The sequence below is a fragment of the Sprattus sprattus genome (genome assembly GCF_963457725.1).
Source record: "Sprattus sprattus genome assembly, chromosome: 3".
NCBI classification, from domain to species: Eukaryota; Metazoa; Chordata; class Actinopteri; order Clupeiformes; family Clupeidae; genus Sprattus; species Sprattus sprattus.
Genome location: NC_137922.1, coordinates 33,785,271 through 33,806,921, shown reverse-complemented (window position 1 = coordinate 33,806,921; position 21,651 = coordinate 33,785,271). Strand labels below are relative to the sequence as shown.

The window sequence follows — 21,651 nt, the reverse complement described above, 5'->3', positions numbered from 1 at the left end:
GAGAAATGGAAGAAATCAGATAGGGTGAGGCCTATAGTGTTTTTTAATAAGGGAAAAGAAAGAGAGGTCTCGCACAAAGTTTTCCAACAAAAAAACAAAAAAAAAACGTTTTATTTTGTCACGTTGATTATTTCATCAGCCTTCAGGTCATCTATATAAAAAAAAGACACATTTCAGGCACATTTATCAATCCTGCTTCATTCTCTTCATCCCACCTTTGTACATAGGCATTAATGAGTTCTCCAAAAATAAACAAAAAAGAAACCTTCACAGAATCGTCAACACTCCTTGAAACCTTCTTGTCAGTGTGATCATGTCCATGGTTTGACACGTTCCTCCTGAACTTGTCTCAAGTAGATTTGCCCACTGGGGATGAGCTCAGTGTGGCTGGTGTTTCATCATCTGGATTATTTTTAGTCTTTTTAATTTGTTTCCCAATATCACAGACTTGTGAGTTCCGCCCATGTCTTTGCAGACATTGCAAACATAAACATGACAAAAGGTGAAAAGGATTACAACACAGAAACTTTGGCATTAGCTGTAGTTCATTCCTCATCGCTGACATTCCTTACGGATATGGACGTTTATTATTTAGTGCTATCCTAACAGTCAAAGAGCGTAATTATGGTTAATATTCAGTATGAACACGTTTGGTTTTTACAGTACATTGGCAGGAAAGATACAGCTTTATGGTCAAACTAGTTATAATGTTTTGAGTTAATATGTATATTCCCTTTTCTCACCATAAACATCCTCTATAGACACAAATGTAAGATAACCATAAATGGGATATAATGCTAGAAATACCATTGCATGCATGACATACAAACGTGTTGTCTGGTAAAATGCTTTCCCTGATAATGTTAAGACAATGTAATATTCATTTTATACAACAAGGTATTGCTCATCAATGCGTAGTCATTAACCTCTGATCAGATTAATAAAAAAAAGAATACAAAATAAACTCCAATGAATTTGTTTAGAAATATTACATATGATTATATATTTTTTTCAAAATACACACATACATATTTTACTAAACACAGGCACTTGGAACACAAACTGGTTACCTAATACTGATCATATACTCTTAAGGAAATCAAAACAAAACAATGCCAGGTCCAAAGAATGAGTGACAGATGTGTATACCATTTTTGTAGACATCTAGACTTCACATCATAATGTACTGTAGCATATTTTATACAGATACAATTGGTGTAAAACAAAATCCTTATAAATATTTCCTGCAGGAATTAACTCCCAGATTGTGAGATACTTCAAACTCCCATGTTCCTGGTAACTCGACAACCAAACAAGCAAGCTTTAAAACTATTTATGAATACAAAATGCCTTAAATGGCAGGTATCGAATATATACAGACGTGCAATACCACCTTAACTAGGGTACAATCGGATATCCTTCCTATCATTGTTCAGAAAATGCCAATACTTTGTTCATTAAAAAAAATATACAGCTTGATTTTGGTACATAACACTAATCAATAGTCAAGTATATGCGCTACTAATAAGATACTTTTTGTGTCACAGAGACAGATGAATGCTTTAATGGCCTCATTCAAATCTCAAGAAGAACAGGTCGATTTCCATCATATTTAAGTATAACGAAATTAAACACAACACTAAGGACGACTCCTAGATATGTTCCACTCTTTTTTTGGGAGGGCATGGGGATTGGGCTGGCCCACAGATGAAGTAATAAAGGAAGCTTACCTTGCATAGATCTGCTAAAGCTGGATGAGGACGAGGCTATATTAGAACGGTTTACCAGGTTTAACACAATGCCAGTGATGCACGCACAATCAGTATGCGGGAAGTCTTGTTTTGGTAAAAGACCAAAATACCATGAAGAAGACAGGTTATTTCGCTCAGGATGCGTGTATGAGAGAGTGGTTCGACCTTGTATTTATGTTGAAATACCACTTGTTTATGAGGAAAGAATGAGTAGTGTGTTGATTGGAGGTTTTAAGTTTACTCCACCGAAACATCCCAAACGACTATTATTTTCTAACGATAAAGGGAACTTGAGTGCTTCTTGTTTCGCCTTTACAATAAAGGAGATTTACTAATGTTGAATATTGCTATGCTTTCATCTTTGGGAAAACAGACAAAAAAAAATTCACATTTAAATGCACACTATTTTTGTTCTGCGGCTGGCTTGCCTTACGAGTTACCTTAGCAACCCTTAGGAATATTGCACAAGAACATGTGATTATGTTTTCTATACTAAGATCACTGTATGTTTAAGAAAGGGATACAAACATACAAATATGATATCTGAAAGCCTCTGGGTACTCCAGGAGAGTATATCGAATTTCTTAAGTTTAAAGTACCCTATATAATTTGCCCAGCCTACAAAGTCTTCAATCTACAGTAGTTTCTAAAGACCTGCGAGGGGTGATTGATACGTTTGTGGCCTTAGGTAGAAGCAGATGAGTTTAACAGCTGTCATTACATGCATGTTCTGTTCAACTCTTTTGAGTGATTGCAGAAAGTTTGAAGTTAATAACTTTTCCGTTTAAGATCTTTGAAAATGGACAAAGTCAGCACTGTCTGATTAAAATGGACAACATTGGCCTTCGTGCAGCCGTCTGCTAACTTGCTCATCACCCAAGGAGCTCACTTCACCATTAATGGAGATCATTACGAAACACTGTTAATGACTTCAGAATATATGAATCAAGTGCCTTGTATAATAAAAACCTTGTGCGATTCATGAGGGCTTCACTTTCAGCCTTGTGCTGGGAGTGAGCCCGATTGCAATTGTTGTTTGTCCTATAAATATACTTATACGTAACTCCAGAGTACTGAGGTAACAAGGGTGAATTTTCACCTAACAGCTGTAAGAAGGGGCATCATGTTCTCACAGACCTCCTTGGGTGATGAGCCCTTGAGACAAAGTTAGCAAATGACTGCACAAAGGCCGATGTCCAAATTCTCAGACAGTGCTGACTTGTCATTTTCAATGACCTGAAACAGAAATACCACAAAAGTTATTAAGTTGAAACTTTCAACATAATTACTCAAAGCGTGGAGCTGCATGTGCATGTAACGACAGCCGTATAACTCTTCTCCTTCTACCTTCGGCCACAAACGTATCAATCACCTATTTAGATGGTTAAAATAGATATACATACGGTTAAAATCAATGCAATTGCACAAAACAAAGGTCTTAAGCGCAAAATGAGACCACTTAATAAATATCTGTGTAATGTGTACAGAGGAGACAGATTCTGCATCATTCTCCCTTTGTGGATTCACAGTCGAAAAGATGTGCTACTGCCCCAATGTCTGTGTGAAGGCATCATGTGACGCAGTCTAGTAATGTATACATGGCATTCACCTTGACTAGGTTAGGGAGAAAAGGAAGGAGTGATCTTGTAAACAAAATAAGTAAGAAAACACTGTATCATGGCCTACTTCATTCTAACTGCTTGGGGTTTGTGTTAGTGTGTGTGTGTGTGTGTGTGTGTGTGTGTGTGTGTGTGTGTGTATGTGTGTGTATGTGTTTGTAGGTGTGTGTGTGTGTTTGTAGATGTGTGTGTGTGTTGGGGGCGGGCCGGGAGGGGGGGGTAGTGCTACCACCATTTGTGCAGAAACGGTCAGTCATTCACATCACACACACACTGCACACAGGTCAACGTGATGCACTAAAGCTGAATTAACAAGTGTTCACACTGAATCACCATTATCCCTTTGAGCACTTAGGTGAGTAAACGGTCATTGTTGCCTTGGGGTAGAGGTTGGTCATGCAGGGATCACTGCACCCTGCGGCAGTAGTAGCCCAGGACCTTGCACTTCTCACACAGGTGCTGAGGATGCTCCTTGCTCTGGTCCGACACATCCAGTCCATCAGGCTTCTCTAACGGCCGCTGATGTAGAGAAACGGAGATAAAGTTAACATCAGTACTGGTATCGAATTGTTATTGCTGATACTACTACTACAAATAATAATAATGATAATGACAGAATGATGATAAATATTAAAAAGAGAACCTTTCACACCGACTACTGCAACGAGCACATTATCTTTTACATGCCACATTCAGATCAGACTACTTGATATCATACAAATAAAACACTTATCTAATCTGTTTTTTTTTTTTTTTCAATGCCACCTGCTGTTGCTACCCCATCCACAAAAAAAGAGATAAGACATAAAAGGGTTTAATCTCAGTCTACATCTGAGAGATTCATGGAGGGTTGTTAAGCCAGAGCGACCTTGGTCTTCCCCCCTGACTAGGATGGGGCGGGGTGGGGGGGATGGGGGCCAGGTCAAACATCTGCACTGATCACCAGGCTTTGGCTGGCCGAGTAACACTGATGCGATCCTCAAACCCTGCTGTGACTGAAGGTTTTATAGCCTTGAGGTCTTGGTCACTCCTCTTTCCAGATTCTCTGTATATACAATTAATCTACGAGACCTGGTTCACCAGAGGGTCATATAAACAGTGATTCTCCCCTAAGCATGCTCACTAAAGACACAACAGCGAACTGACATTTTGCCTTTTGTGTGCAAGTTTGTCTAACTAATTGTCTGAGTACGTCTGACTAATGAAGAAGGATTTAAGCCTTTGCAGACGTCTGTTTGTGCTATCCGTTTTCAAAACGACGCCTAATAGCTCTTTGTGGACCCTACTGTTGAAGTGGTGAGTGACACTCTCAGCCACAGAAAGCCTTGGCCACAGTACAACGCTGAACTTGCCACGAAGCTCATTCAAGGCGGGTTACCTCACACCAACATAGTTAGATATGAGATGGAAGACAGCATATCTATACGGAGTCATCCTCCCTCTGGACATTTAGCTTGCAGCTTTTACAGCTTGTCCATATTACAGCGTTTTTGATGACGTTTCTGTATTAGTGACAAACAATTTGAACGCTTTGGCGTGGCACCAAGTGGTATCTCATGTGTTACACATCAGTGGAAATATGGGTGCTATCCAGGATACTAATAATGACAGCTCATGTTTCAAATAAGCTTATGAAAGGGAAAAAAGCTTTTAAGTTGCAAAGGCTATGCATGTCCACAGATGTTTCCTTGCAAGGCGGTCCATCGTTGCTCGTGGAAACATGGAACATGCCTGATTTGAATAGAATAGGGGGGTAATGGCAGCATTCACAATATATGTTTTTTTTTTGCTCAAAGAGGTCCACTATTTTCCTTGACAGATAGCGTGCCAATGGTGCCTGGCTCCGTGTAATTGTTTGCAGGCAGCACCAAATGTACCAGTCTGTTTCTTGGGCTGATTATAGATGCCTACAGCGACTTGAAATGAGGGATGATGTCATAGCATTTGAAGTGTCCTAAACGCACAGAACCCCCATCCAACATTGCTCCGCTGTGCAATTAAGAACAGAACAAGCGCTCTGGCAGAGGTCTCTGGAGAGAGCAACCATGCAAGTAAGCAAATCATTTGCTCTGCTGTTGAAATCAGCTCAGACCAAACTAAACAATGTACCAACACAACACTTAAACTGAAGCTCTTGAAAATTGGCTTAAAATTCCCAAATGTATACACTTCAAGTGTGTACGCCACATGTACAACACAAGAACTTCTTTAACCTCTTCATGTATCCCATTTTTCAATACACTGCTGTTATTGGCTCAGTGTCACCACTAATGTCAGAGCATCATCCTGTCTGTCTGAGTGCTGGTCATTTTAATTCCTGTCGTTAAGCATCGTTAAGCCTATGCCAACACATACCTGCTTGTGAGGGTAAACGTTGATGTGGCACTTGATGCACTCCTGTCCCATGTTGGCCCAAGAGTTGCCACTCATCCACTTCCTCTTGCATTTGGGGCACTTGTACTCTCCGAAGCATCGCTTCTTCCCCTGGTACGGTGTCAGGCCCTCTCCTTTTGGTCGAGCCTGGAGAAAGAGAGAGAGAGAGAAAGAGAGAGAAAAAAAGGAGTAGAGAAGTGTTCTATATTACAAACATAGTTTAAAATAATAGAGTTATAGTAATGTAATTTGGACATGATTAGTTATGGCGATTATGTTTCATATTCCCCCCTGGGAGTAAAAGTTATACACCAAGTATCAAAGCAACAGAGTCGAATTATACCTAATAGTGTGGATTTCAGAGAGTGACAAGTTCATTCTGCCCCAGTCGAACCATCTAAGATCAGTTTCTGTTCCAGTGTTCCACTAATAAAAACGGTCATTAATAAATGTGGTCATTTAACTTTCTCTTTACTGTTTTCAAAATGTTCTTTGCCAAAAAAATAATATATTTAGTTGTACAGACATACACATTCTATACATTCGTCATATTACTGATGACCAAAAGTTAAAGTTTTGACACCTGAAGAAATAAAGTCATGCATACGTTTAGGTTCTGTTTGTTGCGCATTGTTAGTTAGATTATTTCCATACAGAAGTGCCTTCCTGTGTCTTCAAGAATCTGTGATTTGGTGTGAGACCTCAATCAGTTCTTATACGTTTCTGTTTGGTAGTTTAAGTTTCTGTTTCTGTAGAAAATGACGTATGAAACGTATGCGTCAAACATTTCCGCAAGTGATAACAGGGAAGAAGTGAAACGAAAGTCAGTGTCAGTGAGAATCATTACGTAATGGCCATGGAATATCTTTGTGGCCCTCTACCCCCCAAAGGTTTTCTTGCCACATCATGACCCAATAGCAATCACTGAATTACCATGACCTTATCATATGAATAGCCATAATTTGCTAATGGGCGGGTCACTAGGAGCTGAAACCTAACTCTCTCTGACTCCAAGCATCAAGAAAGAGACAAGGGCTGTCATAAAAGAGCCGTCTAGCTTTGTGGCCGTCTTACGGTTGTGTGGTTACCATTGCTAATAGAAAATCTGAGGCGATGTAGTTGCATTTTCAATGCTGCAGATGTTCAGTAAGTAGACTATTGCAGTCGTCACAACCTTTTATCCCACAGGCGGGCCCACATTAATATTGCTGGCTTTGCCACTGGAAAGAAATACTAATAAATCAACAAGAAATACTATGCAAGTCAAAATGAAAAGTTACCAAATGAGGACGCTTGTACGTAAGGGGTTACTCAAAGATTTGTATTCACAAGGGATTCAAAATGAGCGGCTAATTAATGTATACCTATGTTTTTTTCATTTTGATGTAATGAAGCACAAAATGTAATGCAACACATACACATACCAGACACTACAGTACATTTCCTGTATGTGTAAATATACTTGGTCATTAAAAATAATTCTGATTATGATTCTGATCTTGGACTTACGTCAGATTCACAGACACCTTTTTAGGCTCTAAAACATTTGTTTTATTCGATAACTGTTAAAGGTGCATCGTGTAGGATTTAGTGGCATCTTGTGGAGAGTTTGCAGATGGCAACCAACTGAATACCCCTCCGTCACTCCTCCCTTTCCAAGCATGTAGGATAACCTACAGGCGGTGCAACATAAGGGACCACGTGGGAGAGGACCCACTCCCTATGTAGATATGAAGGGCTCATTCTAAGCTTAGTCAACGCAATGATTTATAATTACAGGTGATTAAGCAGTAATGAAAGCATAATTATGAATACTATATTCCATTTATGCTAATGTATCCTAAATCCTGAATCCTACACACTGTACTCTCAAAGTACAGCAAATAGTCGTCCAGACAAACCTTACGAAAGTATCTCTGAGAGAGGGTATACCTTAGCTAAGGATGTTCTGAGAAACACCTGGAAACGTTAAAGTAACAGAATGCAACAATTATACTTCAGGATAAGGGTTAGGATAAGCAGTTTTACCTTTAAATAACAGCTTGAAAAAAATTGGGGCGCTACAATGACTTTTAATATGGAGAATCGCCTCCGTGCCATTGCCATACCAGGGTCCATAGGCTGATAACTGCTAAATGTAGGATTGCCTGACGCCGCCTGGCTTTCTACTGTCTGCCGAACTAGTAAGTAGCTTATTTGCCATCTTGCTTTGTCTTGTGTTGCACTTGCTTGATGTTTGACTGTGTTAGGACAGTTGTTGAGTAACTAGTTTGTCATAATGTCAAAGTCAGCACATTTCAAGAGATTTGGTTAGTTTTAGCCGCTAGCATATCGTTAGTGAATAGCAATTGATCCGGAATGCTTCTTTAAGGTACAGCTTAAGAGCTAACTTACTCAAGGGAGGAAACGCAACACTGGTCATTTTTGTGTGTCAGTATTATGTTTGTGTTCCTAATAATTATAAAAACCTCAACAAATCCCTGCTTACAGAACCCAAGATCTAAGCTGAGTTCAACGCCAGCAAAAGAGACCGTGAGGTGGCCGGAGAGACACTGGAAGGAGGTGCCACTGTACCCTCCAGGGCTGAGTACACAAACTGAGTGATGTAACTGCTGAAGGACTGAAGTGAAAGGTAAATCTCCCTGTAACTCGATACTAAAACAAATATCCCCTCCATAGATTTTTACGCCGCAAAATATCAAGACTGAGCAAAACAGTATGTTAGACAAAGCCCATCTGAGCCCGAGGCAGGCCCAGAACCCACATGGTTCCCATTGGGAGGACCTCTTTTCATCCCCCATCAGGAGAACCCCAGAGAGGGATACCTGCTGCTGCTGGGGCCTGGAGGTGCCTTGTCAGAGTCTTCAGAGAACAAACCGCACCAGTCGCAGTCATTTTCCACAGGCGCACGCAGTCCCGCCCCGGTTCGAGGCTCTGGGAGTCTCTTAAGATCTTGGCATGTCAAGAGTCCATGTTGCATATCAAAGTCAGCCAGTGCAAGCTTTTGTCTCCCCCTTGCCTCCTTCCTTTCTTCCTGGTTGTAGTGATTTGGGAGTTGGGAGCCCCCCTCGCTAACCCCATCCACCCAACCCAGCCCTCTTCCTCCTCCTCCTCCTCCTCCCTCAAAACCGAGTCCAGATCCTGGAGATTGTTGGGGGTTGGTGGGGGCTGTGGAGGCTGGGCGTGAGGAGCAGAGTCACGGAGAGCTGCTGCTCCCTGTGACTAATGTGCAGGGTAATCACACACAGCTGCTCCGAGTCCTGAGCTCTGAGCTCACACAGCTCCACTCCTCCAGCCAGCCAGCCAGCCAGCCAGCCAGCCATCCAGCCGCCTGTCCAGGCCCCACTTGCCTAGCCCCCACCACTCGCAGAGGAGCCGGGGTTGCAGGCAACAAAAACAACCTGCCGTCTGCCAACACAACCTACACTTCACTCATATTATTCAGTGTCCTTCTCCTTCTCCTTCTCCTTCTCCTTCTCCTTCTCCTTCTCCTCCTCCTCCTCCTCCTCCTCCAGCACTTTCTCTTTTGTTTGCTTGCTACTCATCGGTGAGTTGATGAGTAGGGCCTCACCAACAGTTGTCCTCTACGAGACCAGGAGAAGCTACAGTGTTTTTTCTTTGTTTTGGATTAGCAGGGGGTTTTTTTGCAAACAGAAAACGCCTTTTTCTCTTGAAATGTCTCTGACCTCATCTGTTGTTTTTCTTTAGAGGGAGTCTTTGGGTGCATAGGCAACAGAAGATTGCTGCCTCACTGCCACAACAGACAGGTGTCTCATAAGAGTAGACATCTTCTTAGTTTTCGTTTGTTTTGAACAACCTTTTAGGGTAGCATTTACGGTAAAGTGTGATATCAGCGGGCCGCAACAACATCAGGCTAGCTAAAGTGTTGACTGGAAGATGCCTCACAGATTACCTCAGACATATTTGTTTGTTACAATAACAAAGTTATCAGACTGTTCTGTGTCTACTTCTCTGTAACTTTTAGAACATCTAAGTAAAAACAGGCTAAACAAATTGCATTTAAATACAAACACGACCGCCTACGGAGTTTGGTCCGAGGGAGCTCTTGTACAGATTTATGGGGATCGAGGATACTTCGATGTTGCCTTCAACATGTTCTGAGGCAAATTGAAGGTATTTTAGCAGACAGTTCCATCTGTTTCTAACAGTCCTTGATGCCTCACTGTGATGTTAGACACCCTCCTGAGATAGCATTTTACCACGTTTCGACGAGACTCTGTATATCATTGAGAGGAAGCCTTTGCTAATACTTGTCCCCCTCCAGTGAGGCCTTGAGAGATACTCAGGAGAGGGGTTTGGGGAGTTTCTATGCATTAGCTAAACTGGGTGTTTACACAGAGCAGACTAGCCCTGTACAAGCCTGGAAGTAATCTGACACAAGAGGGACCTACATGTGTCGAGAGACTACCACGGCCTCATAGCTATGGTCATTTTCAACAGTGTGGCAAGCTAATGGATGAACAATGAAATCATTTTAAGTCAAGTCAAGTCACCTTTATTTGTATAGCACATTTAATAAAAAGTATTTTTAGTTTTAGTATTCAGGGGATAGTTATTAATAGTTTTTATCATACAAGAACATCTTCAGGAGTGTAGAGCATTTAGTTTGTGGGCATTAGAACACTTGAGGACAATCTTCAAAATAATATCAAATTACATACTAAACAAACGTGGGAAGTCTTTGAAGTAAGCAGGCAGCACTCTTACAGCAACAAACGAGAGACAAACAAGAGTGAATGCATGTCCCCTGGGCCAACCCTGTTACCCAATCCCACCAACAGCACCCCGACCGAGCCAGGTCAAGTTTGGATCATGTGTTTACTTAGTGCGATGCTCCGCGGCTAATGAACACATCAGAGTCCTCCTCTCGCTGGGGCTTTAAATAGAGGAGACTGACATATTTGGTTTCTTTGGAGGCTGGCCAGTGTGTATGCGAGCTTGGCCTGAATTATGACAGGAATTAATAACACTCATGCTGGTGGTCAGGGGGAAATGTTTGTCAAGCAGTTTATAATCAGGAATGGTATGTGGGTTTCTCTCGTTCTTTCTCTTCATTCTTTCCTTTTTTTCAGTCGGAGCATTCTTCTGTCATTGGTTGAGATAGAGGGGGGGAGGGGGGGTGGAAACAACTATCTTCAGAATGCGAGCCAAAAATCCTCTCCCGAAAAAGGTGGTGAATAACTGCATTTTGACACAGCGTTCAGAGGTGACTCAGCTGCGATACTGGTCCAATTTGCTCCTCAGCAGATGAGTTACAGCTCTTCTTTCTCTTTAATCTCCACCAAGCCCCTATTTGTTTCCCCAACACTGCCACAGCCAATCCACAACACAGGCAATGCAACCCAACCCCTTTTAAGTGTCTGGCAGGTAACAGTGGCTGGCACAGAATAACCCGTCATGGTAAATATTCACCTTTTTTTCAGAACTGCAAGAAAAGGAGGGGGTGCTTTCTCTATTTTTTGGAAGCGTTCTGCTCGAACTGGACACCCTCCTTCCCAGCTGTGTACCCACGAGGCCACAAAGGGGGCCGGGGCCCCGGCAGGCTCCACCAATCAGAGCAGGGCCTGGGTCTATAGGACGAATACCTCCAAAACGCAGTCATCTCTCTCCCAGCTGGCCTGCGCTACGGTGCTTGGGCCCGATGGGTGGGGGAGTGGTGTGTGTATGTGTGTGTGTGTGTGTGTGTGTGTGTGTGTGTGTGTGTGTGTGTGTGTGTGTGTGTGTGTGTATGTGTGTATGTGTGTGTGTGTGTGTGTGTGTGTGTGTGTGTCTGTGTGTGTGTGTTAGGAAATCAAAGCCAGGTTAGGTCCACACGGTGGAACACGAGAAAGCACCAAAGCCCCAGCACCCAGGCCCCGCCGTCAATTAAAGTCATCTCGCCGCATCTGCTTCACGTTACGCCACCGATCGGGGTCAATTACTTTCCATAAGCACTTTAATGAAACGTGTTCATTTAGCCATTTGGAGAACAACTGATGTGGCGTTAAAGCGCTTTAGATATATTACGTAATATATATGATCTATAACGGTAAATTTGAGGAGAGAATGTTATAAAGTATCATATTGTGGCTGCTGTTGGTTCACTGTGTCACCTAAACCACGTAAATTACACAAGCACAGAGGTCGCCTCCTGGACTGTGAATGTTTTGCGCAACACAAACATTGCGAAAAAAAAAATCTATTTCAGTTCATTGCTGCTCATAACATTAAATCCAGAAGTCACTGTGTTTTTGTACACACCAGTTCTGCAGCAGTTGAATGTTCGGATTTGTAGTGGTGCAAACAACGCCACATTCCATCTTTTTTACTCTACATCTTTCATGCTATATACATATTAAAAATAAATATATATATACAGTATATATACTTGTTACACTAGGACTGGGATGACTTTACCCCGGTTGTTAAAGACATTAGACATAGTTGAAACTCCGACTGTGTAGTTGCAACCCTTGGCCACACAGGAGTGCTATGGAGAGACTCCCACTGACCCTGAGTGTGTGTGTTTGCATTTGCATGAATGTGCGTTAATCTTTCTGTTTCTGTGTGTGTGTGTGTGTGTGTGTGTGTGTGTGTGTGTGTGTGTGTGTGTGTGTGTGTGTGTGTGTGTGAGTGTGTGTGTGTGTGTGTGTGTGTGTGTGTGTGTATCTGTGTGTTGGCATTTGCATGTGTCATTCATTGCTGCATGAATGTGCATTAGTCTTTCTTTTTGTGTGTGTGTGTGTGTGTGTGTGTGTGTGTGTGTGTGTGTGTGTGTGTATCTGTGTGTTGGCATTTGCATGTGTCCTTACTGCATGAATGTACATTAGTCTTTCTATTTGTGTGTGTGTGTGTGTGTGTGTGTGTGTGTGTGTGTGTGTGTGCATGTGTCTGTGTTTGTGTGTGTGTGTGTATGGGTGTGTCCTTGCTGCATGAATGTGCAGTCTTTCTATGTGTGTGTGTGTGTGCATGTGTTTGTGTGTGAGTGTGTGTGTGGATCTGTGTGTTGGGATTTGCATGTGTCATTCATTGCTGCATGAATGTGCATTAGTCTTTCTTTTTGTGTGTGTGTGTGTGTGTGTGTGTGTGTGTGTGTGTGTGTGTATCTGTGTGTTGGCATTTGCATGTGTCCTTACTGCATGAATGTACATTAGTCTTTCTATTTGTGTGTGTGTGTGTGTGTGTGTGTGTGTGTGTGTGTGCATGTGTCTGTGTTTGTGTGTGTGTGTGTATGGGTGTGTTTTGCATGCATGTGTGAGAGTGTGACACACAGGCGGACAAGGCTGAGCACAGCCTTCCTGCCGAAGGAAACTGCGAAAGCAGCAAAACAAACAGGAGCCCTGACCGGGCCGAGAGGGCACCGCGCTCCTCATAGTTTCCACCGCTGCCAACACCGGGGGGACGAGAGAACGGGGGGCGAGACATGAGAAAGGAAGACAGTGCCCGCCTCTCCAGGCGCAGAGGGCACACCGCTTGGCCACGTGTGGAACATTTTCCAGTTCACATGATCAAAGGAATCAAAAGATTATGAGTATGTAAGTGTGTGAGTGTACTGATTGAGATCTGTAAGTACTTAAAAGGGCACGTCGGCTGAAATAAAACCAAAGTTACAAGCTAAAGAACAATACAGGAAGTTGTGTTGGTGGAAATGATAGTGTCCCGTGCTTAGTTGAAGTGAACAATAGCTGCTAGACAGAGATGGAAACAAATCATGGTCAAACGTGAGTGATGTTTTTAGAATTATGTTTGTTTCATCACACCATCAACAGTGGGGTTTGATTTGCAAAGTGATGTTATGAATTGTTTAATTTTGGTCTGTGTTTATACATTTGTCCTGCAAGACTGCTGTCTTCAGTTTACACATAAACACTGACGAATATACAGATGCTTACCTACGCTTATGTGTGTGGGCAAAGACTGGGCTGTTTTATGCCAAGGTATAAACACATCAAATATAACTGTTCAGACCGCACCTTGAATCACACAGAGGCGTAAACAATCTTGGTTGGCCATCGAAACTGGCGTGAATTCAAGGCTGCCATAACAAACTGACAAACTAGCATCAGCATCAGACAAAACATAATTTCAAACAACTGTGCTCTTGCACAACAAAAGCCTGATTGCTCTGTCAAATTACATTTCCAAAGCAGATTGTGGGTAAACTGATCTCAATTAGTGGTTGTTGTTGGTTTATTTAAACTGTTGTTTTTTTCTTCAAAAGCCAAATGCAAAGCCTAACCACTTTCTTTTTCCCAAGTGAGCTCCAGAAAGGGGCTCTGGACCTCTTCCTGGTTCCTGCTAAGCCAGGGCCCAGGGAGGTTGGCTACCACCCCCCAACCCCCCCCCCATCCCATACACCACCCCAAACCCCACCTCCACCATCCATCTGGAAACCATCAGGCTAAACAATGGAGTTCTCCGAGCTGGAACTCCCACCCTCCGATGTGCTCCTCGAGCGGGGCGGGCCCGGCTCGGCCCGGCAGGAGAACATGAGAGCGCCTAACGCGCTGGATAGCATGTGGTCAATTACTCCGCACTAACAAACCCCAAATCGCTTCCCTCGTCTCTTGTTTGGGTTGGCCCACTCACGCCTGGCTTCACAGAGAGAGAGAGAGAGAGAGGCCCAGCTGTGGTGAAAAAAGAGGGGGTAAAGAGAAAAAAAAGAGGGGAGATAAATGGACGAAGAGATGTGCACAAGAGATAAGGGGGGAGACAGGAATGTAGGCGGAAGACAACACAAGCACTTGGGCTTTAAGGTGGTCCGCCTGTGGCAGATGCGAGCGTATTTATTGATTCATGATGCGTGGGGTGAAACTCTGAGGCATGGAACATGGAACTGTGTGTAACTTATCCACGACACCCTTGTGAGGGCTCACCTGTATTTATTCAGGTCCAGGTAGAAGTTGCAAGGAAAATATTAGTTCTAAGTAGATAGGAATAGTTACCCTCAGTACCGGGAACTGGGTCTTGAGAAGTTTTCCCTCTCCAGGACAAGAGACAGAACTTTTAACGGGTGAGGCAGCCCAATTTCTGTCTTGTTTTTCCACCAATCAACACCTTCGATTATCAGACTATTAAACCATGCCATTCCTGTCAGCATACCTGTTCAACATGAGGTGACCTTTGCCTCTTGTAAAACATACAGATTTCCACTTCTTTTGTTGGAGAATCATATTTAAAAAAAAAAAGACTTTTAACTCTAGTTTACAGTTAGTGCCACAGGACCCAGGAACATCTCAACAGAACAACACATCACTGTTAATGGTAAAGCACAGATGACACCAATGGCCACAAACAAAAGCCACAGAAGACAGAACAAATTGTACAATTTAGTTAAACAAACAAAAGACAGGGACAGTTCAGCCATGAAATCTTTGAGTGCACACATCTTTTCTCAGAAAATGTACAGAGCAGCGTGAAAGCTTTTCCTGTTTGAGTGAGTCTGTATTCAACTCCTGCCGTGGGCCGTCTCCCTTTGCCAGGAATATCCGTGGGCCTGAATCACTGAGATTGCAGATACAGCGAGTATAAATAAGCTGGAGCTCAACGACAGGGTTGCAGCGCACAGGCTCACTCGCTCACTGCAGGGTCCCACGGGGAGAAATCGCAACCCGAAAAAAGTGATACAGCACTTGTGGTTTGTGGTTAAATGTATACTGGTCATTTCGAAATTCCCATAAGACCTCTTAAAGTTCTCTCTCTCTCTCTCTCCCTCTCTCTCTTTTCCCCTCTCTGTCTGTCGTTTATATAACATCTACTTTAAAGCAAAAGCTTCAACCTATACGAAATATGTAATGACCTCCATTCAAGCAGAATTATAGGCCTCTTCCCCTTCATGGTTCCTTTGCATTATAAAAAGAGCTTGATGCTTTTTCAAGCAGTTGCGATTCTACACAAATCGAAGCTCAGATTGTTTAAAACAACCGCTTTTCGGTAACACTTGGCATATCAGCACCAATTTCCTGTTTAATTCACACCACAATACACACAGTGTCACAATCTCTTCAAGCCGCCATAACGGAGCCTCCTACACCACAATACTCCGGTTCCTTACAACCCCCTGATGAGCAATGGGTGAGGAAGGGTCGACAAGAAGTGATCACGCTACAAGCACAGCAGTGTGACAGCAAGTTATTAAAATACATGTCACACTCTCCACTTTCCACAGACACACAAGGAGAGATAACCGCAATGTGGTGGGAAGAATGACCCCGCTATCTTTTTCAGCCACACCACACCACCCCATGAAAAACAGGCCTTGTGTGATACAGCAATACAAAGCTCTTCCTTGTTAACTTTTTGTGTTCTTTCCTCCACTCTCGCCCAGCTGTTCGGGAGGCAGCCATAACCGCTGATATCAGCATTTCTCTCTGGCACAGTTGGTCTCCTGCTCCAAACACAACACCATCTCCTAGACTCAGTGCTAAACCTGGTCAGGTTACAGGGTGGCTGAGGACACTATTTTGATAAAAAATGTAGGTATCACTTTGAATCCACAGGCAATTTTTTTGTCCACAAAATAACCGTTTACATTCGGTTGACAGTCAGCAATACAAATAGGCTTAGGCTTAGAGGTTTAGGGGAAGGTGACAATTATGGTGAGGGCTTTGGGTTGGTGAAAGTCACGAGTCAGGGCAATATTCAGGTAATAGAAAAGGTTGGCAAATACTACTCTAGTCAAAAGGTATTTGATAGTTTATAGCTTGCAAAACTAGCCAATATATATTTGATAGTTTATCAATCAGGGTTTTGTAGAGTGTCTAAATCAGGCTATCCAAATAGGTCTTATCAACAGCCTTATCAAAGGTGGATTACTGTAAACTACTGTGACTATTTTGACTTATGCTTTCAGTGTTTCCCCTTATGTTATATAGCAATTTGTTAACGGTCTACAACGGTACAAAAGCCCTAAGTACACGCCAGAAATCTCACCCACGCAAACCACTTTTCTTAGCTGCTTGAAACGCCTCATTGGTATTCCAGCCTTTTCCTCTGTAACATGATGATGTAATCTCGTAACACATCCCTAATTGCCTAATGAAAATGTTATTTCCCAGTGGAGCTGACCAATCAGAGCGCACTGGGCTCTTCCAGAAGAGGGGGGCTTAAAGCAAGGAGCTAACAAAGCGTTTCAGACAGAGAATAGAGATGTTGAGTATGAGGCAAAATCATGTGTTTTTGGATCATTGAAGCATGTAAATCTATTGTAGTAAAGCCAAAAAATTTAATTATGAATATTGAAAATTAGCATAAGAGGTCTTTATAAGAGGAAATACTAATAACCCTTGGGCACTGAATCAATCACCTTTCTAATACTGTGCTTTTATAGTTTCCCTAATTTTTGATTACTTGAAAAGACTGGATGAGAGTGTGGGGAGTTGACAAAACTGTGTAATTTAACCTGCCTTGTCTAGACAAGCATAGTCCCGCACTAGGCTCAAATGTGCAACCTCGGGCTTGGAAGCTGGGCATGCTAGCAAGGAGGCTAAAACCCATGGTTGCTAGCGTCTGTCCACTGGCTACCATTACATGAGCTCCATTGATCAAGCAGAGATAGAACATTGGACTACTGTGGAGTCTAGAAGAAGGGGGGCAAAGAAAAGGCTTCCATCTCACTCTGTCGGGTCATTGTCTGTTGGCTTTGGCAGGGTAGAGGTGTGGAGGGGAATAATCTCCAGAACATTAATATTATTGCCCGTGCCTTCTCCCCAGCACTTCGTTCCCCTGCGGTCATGGCAACGCTCGGAAAAAGAGGCAGAGCAGAGCATGGTTGGCCCTTTTTTCAGGTAATGTAAAAATAATCACTTTTTCTTTTAGATGCTATAGTACTTCTGCACTGGATGGGAGATTTGTTTTAAAGAGTGCTTCCTGGCTCTGACCTGCAGGTTTGACAATGGCATCTTTTTATATGTAGGACAAAACCAGTTCTAAATGTTCAGTCAGTGGCTTTTATTAATGCACAACAAAGTGTAATGATCGAACTAGTGTAAGGAAACTACAGCTTTGTGCCGAGATACCTGGGTGTCCTGCTTCTCTTGGGGTGTCGCATCTGGAAATGTGTTTTTACACATGTGGTAAAGGGTCTATGCATATGTGGGTCCTGTATGTGTGTGTGTGTGTGTGTGTGTGTGTGTGTATGTATATGTGTGTGTGTGCGTGGGGCCTGTGTGTGTGAAGAGCATGAATGCATGCACGTGGACCTAATCATCGTGCCATCTCCATGCAACATTGCAGCATATACAAGAGCAAGTGCGTGCATTTGTGTGAGTGTGCATGCAACATGTGTGTGCCAGCCTGTGTGTCCCTTCCCCCTCCACACACACACACACACACACACACACACACACACACACACACACACACACACACACACATACACACACACACACACACACACACAAACTCACACACTCATGGTTATGTGTGTGTGTGTGTGTGTGTGTGTGTGTGTGTGTGTGGAAACCCAAGACAGCTGTGGTCCGTCCACACAACAGCCTTGTGTCCCTTCGGCCCTCCACCCATCATCTCTGTTTTCCACCAAAACAACCCGCAGTGCTCCCCGCGATACCAGGGGGGGAAGTGAGTGCAGGGATACTCTCTCTATCTCTGTCTCGCTCCCCCGCCATTAGCCAATGGAAGCAAGACTTGTGTCCTGTTTTCCACAATGGCATTTCCCCCTTCGGTCAGTAGGTATCAATGTGGTCACCACAAGGAAGCAGTGAGGTTACGGGGACGAGGCTCGGGTGTCTCCGCCGCCGGGCAGATGTAGGAGCACTCAGGCATTTCTGAAGAGGAGTTTAATAAGAGTGCAGCATTGTTGTTGTTGTTTTTTTTGGCCATCTAAGTGCGCCTCGCAGGCCAAACAGCATAGCCATTTACCGTAAGTGTTGCTGATTCACCTTGACTGCATTCAGCTTTTAAATTGCACAGTTTCCGCTGATGCATGTTTGAATGGTGGCTGTTATATTACAGACTACATTCACACATATACAGGCATATATAACTGACACAAAGGAAATCCCAATATGAACAACAGGAAGTACAGGGAGCTAAACTACACAGTTTACCCAATAAAAATGGTGGCACACAATCATTGCTGAGAGTTTTTCCCCTGTACCAATAACAGATTGGCCACAATGAAACTAGCGTAATTAAGTGCTGGCAAAACAAAATACAAAACAGACAGCACAATTGCTTTTACAATTTCAATTTATGTGGTGTGTTTTCTGCGATGTGTAATAACATTTATATTATTACAATTGATGTGCTGTGTTTTCTGCTATGTGTAATAACATTTATATTGTTACTGTCATGTTTTCATAGATGGTGGACGTGAGAGATGATGCTTGTGCTGTTTTCGCCAGCGTAATGCTACAGGGGCGTGTCAACCACTGAGGATTTGCAACATGGAATATACTCCATGTCATCAACTTCGACATGACTGTCATCGTTTGAATGGCAACAGCTGTTAAGAGGCAAGGCGTACAATGAGCTGCACTCAGGAGAGGAATACCAGCCTAGTTTAAACATATAGACACACACACACACACACACATCTGTCTGACAGTCTAGTGTTACACTATGTACCCCTTGCCTCTTGGCGTTTGTCTGTGCTCTTTGCAACACAGACATGGACTACTGGAGCAGGGATTAGTCTTACAGAGGACATAACTGTATAGACGTGCTGGCAAATCCACAATCCATACGGCCACTGGTCTTTTGCCACACACACACACACACACACACACACACACACACACACACACACACACACACACACACACACACACACACACACACACACACACACACACACACACACACACACACACACACACACACACACACACACACACGGTTGATGGCTTCTGCAGCTGTGTACCAGCATTGAGTTACAGATGGAGAGAATGACACGGACAGGTGGGCCGGCAGGCATAAACAAGGGGGAAAAAAGAAGAGAAAGAAGTGGGGGAAGAAAAAGGAGTGAGAGAGAAGAAAAGATGTGGTGAAGTTAATTCCCCAACACTGGAGAGAGTGTGAGATTCAGGGAGGGTCCATGGTGGATTTTTGAACCCTGTGTGGATATGTGTGTGTGTGTGTGTGTGTGAGTTGTGTGAGTGTGTGTGTGTGTGTGTGTGTGTGTGTGTGTGTGTGTGTGTGTGTGTGTGTGTGTGTGTGTGTGTGTGTGTGTGTGTGTGTGAGTTGTGTGAGTGTGTGTGTGTGTGTGTGTGTGTGTGTGTGTGTTTTTTGTGTGTGTGTGTGTGTGTGTGTGTGTGTAGGGGAGTAAGAGCTGGGTGGAAGGGTTTAGGGGGTCCAGGGGGAGGCGGAGGGGGCGGGGGATGGTAAGTTGATACGGAGCTGTACCTTGCTCTGAGATTCTGCAGCACTTCCCAGATCCATGGGCCTGTAGTCTGCAGATTGCTTTTCAGCATACGCTCTGCATGCCAAGGGATGTTGCTTTATGGCATGAGAACCAATGAAAGCTGCTTTTCCCTTCTATACCATTCGGCCAGCAGCCAAATCCTATTTCACAGGCAAGTGTACATAAAGTACCTTCAATAGTCTTTGCATTCTAATCACAACTTATTCTTTCCTGATCGGTCACTATTCTGGTTGGGCTCTTACCTGATATCATTCAAACTGATTAAGAAATAGTACTTCAAAACTTCTACTGCAAAACTTTAGGTTTAGGTGTTTACATGTACATCTATTTTGAATAATACAAATGATGTGAACAAAAACAAAATGCCACAATAGAAAAAATCATCCTCCATTTTGGAGCAGTTACGAGTTGGGTTGACAACAGAGCATTAAGCACTTCTTCCCCAGCAGGATATTGAGGGGAAAAATAAGGTGCCTTGAATTTCAAAGCTGCACCACCTTCAGCACAATTTAATGACATCCAGCCGTCCACTGGATGATGCACATGGTGTACATGTCACTCATGGAAATCTCCTCTTCGACCAGAGCCATTTCCTGTTTTCACAGAGTGGATCCAAGGATGGCCTTTAAAGTTGAGTGCTCGAGCGAAATGACTGCAGGAACAGTCCCAAATACATGCTGTAAAGCGCTCAGTATCTCCATCTTCCCTGAAATTCGAAAAACACGGCAGATTGAAGGGAAAGACCTGGGAGATATTTTCAACATGCTCCTAAGCCTTCCTGTTGGGAATGACCCATGGTGGACTCTAAGTTATGGAGTCTGTATATCCTTTACAAATCTACACAGCTCTTCCTTCTCACCCTGTCTTCTCTCTTTCTGCTTCTTTCTCCCCCTGTCTCTCAATCTCCCTTCCTCCACCCCACCCCCCCCCCTGTTCCACTATCTGTCTGTCTCTTCCAGTTGGGGCCGCTTGCCAAAACCAACAGAAGTACATCCTTCAGATAACACATTTATCAGCAAGGCAAACAATTGAAGCACAGTTTGCAATACTGGCTAGCACCGCTCCAAGTTTGCTGGTTCATGTGGTTGTCATTTTGCAAAGAAAACGGCCCACACTGGTGATAGCCCCACATATTTATTGATTTATGGATCAGGTGCACTGCCTATGCAAACAGAAGACGGGAGTTTGCTGAGGAAAACTTGATGATAATTCAAAAGGGGGATTTTTTTTGTGCTTTGCTTGAGACCTATTCTCTGTGATTTGTGTGCGAACTTGAGCGTAGAGTCATTTTGATGGTACATGTAAGTGCTTGATTATGTGGTTAGAGTGATGGGGTCAGATCAAACAACATCCACGTCTGAGGCCGCATTCTTTCTCCCAACGGCACTGTCCAAAGACATTTATGGCGGGCCTGGATCGGGGCTCTCTGCCTGTGTGTGCACATCTCTACCATTCTTGCGGTCGAATCGAGGCCTTTTTGACTCAAGGGGCTCTGTGCACTTCTGGAGAAGGGAGGGTGGGGTGG

The 21,651-nt window shown here is 43.3% G+C and overlaps 1 protein-coding gene across 1 annotated transcript in view; it reads right to left on the bottom strand.

Moving 5' to 3' along the window:
• Positions 1-1,147: 1,147 nt before the first annotated feature.
• LOC308362140 (zinc finger CCHC domain-containing protein 24-like) overlaps positions 1,148-21,651 on the bottom strand; it is a 28,996-nt gene continuing 8,492 nt past the window's right edge. The window contains exons 3-4 of the mRNA XM_080834670.1: positions 5,726-5,890; positions 1,148-3,889 (exon numbers count right to left, since the gene is read on the bottom strand). Of these exons, the coding sequence (XP_080690796.1) occupies positions 3,776-3,889; positions 5,726-5,890 (279 nt within the window). The 3' untranslated portion in view covers positions 1,148-3,775. The remainder of the gene's footprint in view (positions 3,890-5,725; positions 5,891-21,651) is intronic.